At 43.8% G+C, this 6,907-nt stretch overlaps 1 protein-coding gene and 1 pseudogene across 1 annotated transcript in view; one reads left to right on the plus strand and one right to left on the minus strand.

Annotated features, from left to right (window-relative positions):
* Positions 1-377: 377 nt before the first annotated feature.
* Positions 378-1,867, plus strand: LOC113025615 (interleukin-17F-like; annotated as a pseudogene).
* An 802-nt stretch (positions 1,868-2,669) lies between these two features.
* LOC113022323 (stathmin-4-like) overlaps positions 2,670-6,907 on the minus strand; it is a 4,880-nt gene continuing 642 nt past the window's right edge. Inside the window, exons 3-6 of the mRNA XM_026168023.1 lie at positions 6,775-6,906; positions 6,063-6,227; positions 5,929-5,946; positions 2,670-3,634 (exon numbers count right to left, since the gene is read on the minus strand). Coding sequence (XP_026023808.1) covers positions 3,626-3,634; positions 5,929-5,946; positions 6,063-6,227; positions 6,775-6,906 — 324 coding nt within the window. The 3' untranslated portion in view covers positions 2,670-3,625. The remainder of the gene's footprint in view (positions 3,635-5,928; positions 5,947-6,062; positions 6,228-6,774; position 6,907) is intronic.

The raw sequence follows: 6,907 nt of genomic DNA on the forward strand, positions 1-6,907 counted from the left end.
CTCGTCATGTATTCTGTGTGGTTTAGAGATGAAGATCAAAGAAGAGGGAGAGAGAAAAGAAGGTGACATCATGAGAGGAGGTGTCATTCACCATAAAAATCTGAGCAGCTCCGAGTTGCAGTCACACAGAACACCACGAAACAAGAAGGAAGACGACACCATAGCCTGACCCTCCGCTTTCTGACAAGAGCCAGCAGAGCGTGAAACTCCAGCAGAGCCTGAACCTCCAGCAGAGCCTGAACCTCCAGCAGAGCCTGAACCTCCAGCAGAGCCCCAGGGTTAAAAAAAAACACCCAATATCTTCTCGACCTGAAAAAACCCCAAAAACGAAACAACCAGAACATCCGACCGAAGAACGAACAGAGAAACCCGGCAGCATGTTTTCAGCGACAAACAAAGTGACGGTAAGAAAACGCTTGCCTGTGTTAGCTGTTAGAGACGCACTAAAAGCTTTATCGAAGCTCCAAATTAAATGATTACGTAGCTATACAACTTGCAAATGTTGAAATGGTTTGTCATGATTATTTTTCACAATCTCAGGGGGTTACTGATAAATTACACAAGAAACTTCCATTCGGCACTCATGTAATGCAACGGTGCCATAAAAACAACAACTGGTCCCTTATTCTTCTTTTATTTTACATTTTATTCACTTAAAAAAACAACATTGTCTGGAAGTCCTCTGTTACGTCATCATAAGAACAAGTTTTACAAACGTGTTGATTTTATGAAAAAAATTATTCTCCATTGCTGCCAAATGCCTCTTCCTGCTAAAATGACGTTCTTCCTCACAACAGTCCTCCGGTCACTCTGGTTTTATCGCTGATATTGCAGGCTTACAATATAAAGTGTCATCTAAAGATAACCCTGGATTTTGAAATTGTATCTTGCAGTATCTCGTTGAAAACTGAGAAAAAGTTTTTACAGTGACGTTATCTGAAAATGGGGACCATAAACGTTTTGTGGCTTCTCTTCCTCAGGCCGCCCTGTGTCGTGGCATAATGATGATGATGATGATCACAGAGGCAGCGGCCCATGCCGAAGACAGGAGGACACACAAGCATGGTGCAACGCTTGAAACAGTCTCCCTGCAGCTGGACGCCAAAACTCTGGAAACCCACAGACACACCAGGCTGCTGAACAACGCCTCCATCTCGCCATGGACGTACAAGTGAGTGACAAACTGTGGCATGGCCCTTTAATCACGGGGCTTACAGAGCTCTTTTAATCATCTTTTGTCCCCTCGCTTTCTCCATCCTCAGCGTCACCACCGACGACACTCTGTTCCCTCCCTTCCTGTCGGAGGCTCACTGCCTGCTGCAGGGCTGCCTGAACTTACAGGCCAGGAAGACCGGAACCTGGAGTCCAGACCCATCATGCACCAGGTGCTGCTGCTGCGGCGCATCAGGCCAGAAGGGTCGGCAGACTACCACTACCGCCTGGAGTCCCGCCTCATCTCGGTGGGCTGCACCTGTGTCAAGCCTGTGGTCCGAATCCAGCAATGAGGACCAGCAAAACGGGCTCATGTACGGAAGACCGGGAATGTCGAGAGAAAACTAAATTAGGGGTCCATACATGTAAAATACAGAATTACCTGCATGTAAATACGAAAATCCGACAAAAATCTGATAATATCTAATTTAAATAATTATATCTGTCAGAGTACGTTTATTTAATTGAATGACGAGCTGATGACCAACAGACTGACTTCAGTCTGCTGTTTCATCTCAGTGACTTAGTGAAATGCTGCTTAGCATTAAACCTGCCATCTTTTTGTTTTATGTATATTTCCAGCGAATATTATTATTATTATTATTAATATTAAACAGCTCACATTTACTCCAGAAATAGAAAATGGGAGAAACTACACAACCAAACGCACACTGTAGCTGAGATTTAAAAGCAGAGATTTATTTCATATTCTTTCTGTTATTTATGGTTTAAAGTAATTTAATTTTGTTTTATTTAAGTATTTTGTGCTCTTCAGTAGATATTTATTGACTCTTAATGTATTTATAATCCAGAATCTGACTCAATAAAAAACCTGAACCAAGTAGTAAAGTGTGACTGTTTTATTGTTGAATTTAAAATATAATGTGATTTCTGTACATTATCATCATCATATCATAATCCTTTACAATGATGTTGCAGTGATAAGCAGCTGTAAACACTGTACACACATCGGTCCGGTCAATCATTCGATGCAGCAGGGTGCAGCAAACACCACCGATGTCTCAGAAGCGTTGTGTCGCGTCCATTTCACACAGGAAAGACAAAGAGATGCGTAACTGGTGGGAAACAAACCTAAAGGCAGAGTTTGAAACAGAAAAACCTGCACTTCGGTTGGATTTGTCTTAATCTTTTGGTTGCGCTCACTCTTCCCGGCTAGCTCCGGCTCTTCTGGGGGGACACTGAGGTGTTTCCAAACACGCAGACGGTCTCCTCCCTGTAGGACACGCCCAGGAGGAAACAGGTCATCTAGGAAACGCCCATTAGGCATCCTGGTCAGATGCTCAACCACCTCAACTGACTCTTTTTGGGGTGAGTCTACTCTGAGGTCCTCACCCCCTCATCTCTTTCGGTCACCACACTCCGCTCGGGGCCATCGGTGAGTGCAGGAGCGTAGACTGACTGACGGCTTCGCCTCGACGCTCAGCTCTCTCTCATCACAACAGAACCTGGGAGTCAATCTCTCCTGCGCCACGCTTCCCTCACTAATGACAAATATCCAGAGACACCGAGTCTGAGCGATCCAAACCACATCATCTGTGAAACAGCAAAGATGTGATGTCTCCACCCCTGCACAGCGCCTAGAACTTCTGCCTTTAAAAGTAGGAAAAGAGCGGGTGAAACGAGCTGCCCTGGAGGGCAGCGCTGTTTTGGTTTGGGGATTTTAGGGTGTGGTTTGACTTCCTGTGTAGCGGTGATTTCATTGTTGGTAATCTCACCTCTACGATTAAGTTCAGCTCTATTTTTGCTGATGTTTGTCTTAAATTGACCTCAGAAACACTAACTCGTCTTGGACTCACTTTCAGTGATCTTGACTCTGATCCTAAAGGTCAAAATGGATCTGCTTGCTGCTTATTTTATACCTACAGATGCCACTAGATGTCGCTAAAGAGCCACATGCAATGATTTAAACAATCCTGCAGATGGCGCTGTTTGATTGAGATCAGCTGTAATTCCACGCATCCTTCATTTCGGTTAATTTTAACGTTCAAAGTCCGAGAGGAAGGTTTCCTTTTAGTCGTAGGGGATGGATCTGGTTGATGTTAGGTTGATAGGCCCACACATTCACACACACGAGCACATTGGCACCGTTGGCATGGAAACAAAGCACAGTAAAACCCCTTCAAACCATCTAATGACGACTGAATCTGCAGCGTCCATCTCGTTATAAAGAGTTCGTCTTGTTAAAGAGAGTCCTGGTTGTACAGAGGAGTTGTTGTGCAGTCGGTCTTGCCCTCTGCCCTCCTCATCGTCTTCTTCTCTTACTCTTTTCAGAGCTACTTCCTGTCAGTCTCTGCGCCGGAGTAGCACCAGCATCCCGGCACATCAAATATCAGCTCATCAGCCCTCCAAAATGGCTTCCAAATAAGGTTCAGCTTGTGTTGTGATCAGGCCATCAAGACACCTGGGAGCGGAGAACAGGAGGTTGTTGTTACCACAAACACTCACATTTAAAAGAGGAGGTGGTGAAGATATTAAAAAGCTTAAAACCTGCAGGGATATGAGCTACAGGCTCTCACTAAACACATTTCTGTACCTCTGGCACCTTTTTCTGGTTTGGTCTAGACCAGGGGTCTCGAACTCCAGGCCTCGAGGGCCGGTGTCCTGCAGGTTTTAGATGTGTCCTTGATCTAACACAGCTGATTCAAATGGCTAAATGACCTCCTCAACATGTCTCGAAGTTCTCCAGAGGCCTGGTAACGAACTAATCATTTGATTCAGGTGTGTTGACCCAGGGTGATGTCTAAAACCTGCAGGACACCGGCCCTCGAGGCCTGGAGTTCGAGACCCCTGGTCTAGAACCTTTTGATCCAGTAAAAGTAAAACTGCTTTATATCTGCAAATTGCAATTATTTTGTTAGTTTTGCTCTCTCCTCTTCACATCCTCCAGGTAACCTGTTACATGTGAATCTAAGGCTTTGACTTTGGTTACTGTCCAAACACTCATTCAGTGTTTAGAAAGTCTGGAAATGCCACATTGAAAACCTTTCATGCCAAAATAACTGAACAAGGCTTTTTGGAAAGGTTACATCATTGCTTTTTAGCACGTGACTCAAACAGAACCCAAATCAAACGCTGAACGAGTGATCGGTGACCCGGTGGATGTTAAGAGACAAAATGTCACAGTCTCACCGTGGTTGGTCAAAAATGCAGCTCTGACATCACCAATGAGAAACCTGTCTGAAAGTTGTTCTGGCGTTCTTCAGAGATCCAACAACTATTCAATTTCTATTCAATTTTATTGTTATAGCATCAAATCACAACAGCAGTCGCCTCAAGGCCAGGTAAAGACTCTACAATAGTAGCTATTAAATGGACTGCTATAACAGGGACCCACTCATCGCTAACTCTATGCTATCAGAACCCCCCAAAAGTTCCTTTAAGCTTGTCTCTCTTACTCAGGCGGCTGTTATGTTAAAATTGGATCACAGCATCACACTGCAATCAGAAATAAGGCTAAGAGATCATTGTTTCAGTCTTTAAAAAGTTATTGTTGTAAAATAATTCATGGTTTTAGGGCCACCGCTTGTGTTTTGAAAGGTTTCACCTCAACCACAATATCCCAACAATGACCATCAGATATTCATGTTGCCTCAGTTTCTCTCTGAGTATCCCAAACCCAGCTCCTTCCCAACCCTGTGCTATTAGAAGAATTTTGACATTTCTAACTAAATAACCTCTACCTGTTAACTCATTTCAGTAACTAATAGGTTACTCCTCCTTGTTACAGAACGTTCCTTCCTCGTGAACTGCGTCTGTCTGTATCACAGTGCCGGGTGTTTTGACGAGTCTCAAGTTTGACGAGTTGTTTACTTCTATCTTTGAGTCTTGACTTTGATGTTTTGACTTCACCTTTGCCTTGTTAGAGTTTTTACTCAGACCAATCTTGGTCATGTTTTTCCATCTTTTACGAGAATTTTTATCACCATGCTGCAGTTTTGGTAGCTTATAAACGTGAACTGTCAGTGATTTGGGCTACGTCCACACGTACCCGGGTATTTTTGGAAAACTGAGATTTTTCTATGCGTTTGCACCTTTCGTCCACACGTAAACGGCGTTTTTGGTCACTGAAAACTGAGATGTTTAAAAACGCCTGCCAGGGTGGAGATTTTCGAAAACTCCGTTTTTGCGTTTACATGTGGACGAGAAAAACGGAGAAAACGTCAAAGGTGTGCGCCTTTTTTGACGTCACAGTGTGCACCACGTTATTGTTTCGGTGAAATGAATTTCTACAATACTGTTACTGTTAATTCTACTCTCTGCAGTGTTTAAATGCTTACATATACACACAGTTACTGTCCCTCCACACATACGACTCGGTTCTGCTTCTATGCCCCAGCTTTGTTTACTCTTTCCCACGAGGCTTCTAGACTTGTGATTGGCCAACATTTCTACACGGGTAGGAATATATCGCCACCTGTTGCTTTGGCATGTTCATAGCAGTGTTTTCCTTCATTTTTGCGTTTACGTGTGGACGGGATTATTTTTTAAAACGAAAAATCTCCGTTTTCAAAAATACCCGTGTACGTGTGGACGGAGCCTTGGTTTGACTGCATGTTTGCTACTGCAAACTGTGTTATTTGAGTCTATAGTGTTTCTGTAGTTGGTTTTTCTCCCAGAAGAAGCAACAGAGATTAAAATAAAAACTTTTGTCTCACAGTTTCTACCCAGATTCGCTCTTTTTTCAGCCGTGCTCACCTCCACGCTGTGCTTGTCCTGAAAGACACAAACAGAAACCACACAGGCTCCTTTTAGTGATTTATTTCCAGAGTTCCGATTTTATTTTCAGTAAATGAAGGTAACATCTCGCAGTGTAAAACCGTGGTCCTCACCTCCTCGTGGAGCCTCTCCTGTGAGGCGTTCAGGTGCATCTGCCGCTGCTCCATGTTGGCGGTGGCGCGATGCTCCTGACACTCTTTGGCCAAAGCTTTCTGAGCGACTTCCCGCTCGTGCTCCCTCCTCTCGGCCAGGTGCTTCAGCAGCTCCGCCTCCTGACACTAGAGCGAGTCAGAGGGAAGATTGTTACTGAGTTTCATCCCTTTACACTGATGCCGGGTTCTCAAAAATCTTGAAATGCATTTGTCTGAACAGACACGTAGAACAATTGGAAAGAACTTGTGGCGTTCCTCAGAGTTCGATTTTAGGGCCCCTAATTTTTGTAGTAACATCTGGATGGACTGCAATTTAAAACTGCACAGACATTCATGGTGACTTGAGGATGAAGCTGTCTGACTACTGACTCTATGAGCCTCACATCTCTGTTTTTATTGACATTTCTCTTAAACTCTTTGAAGAATTTCCATAAATTGTGCATTTCATATATGTTTGTTCTCCTTAGCGTGAACTGTACTAACTTGTTTATCGCAGTGAGACCAAATCAGGTCAACATTTTAATTTGTCCAAGAGGCAATACGAGCAAAACTGTTAAACATCAATAAATTAATGTTACACACATTAAAAATATTTAAATGTTTTTAAATAAAACGTCAAATTTATGACCTTAAACACTTTTAGGTCACCTACTACTTTGACACACATACACACCTTCCTCCTTTCCTGAGCAGCATCCAGTTTCTTCTGGATCTCCGCCAGCGATGGTTTCTGGCGAGGCGGTGTCGTGGCCCTGAGCTCGGGGGCGCCGTCGAAGGTGGGTGGCTTCAGAATGACCTCGAAGGCC

The sequence above is a fragment of the Astatotilapia calliptera genome, chromosome 1 (genome assembly GCF_900246225.1).
Source record: "Astatotilapia calliptera chromosome 1, fAstCal1.2, whole genome shotgun sequence".
Classification (NCBI taxonomy): Eukaryota; Metazoa; Chordata; class Actinopteri; order Cichliformes; family Cichlidae; genus Astatotilapia; species Astatotilapia calliptera.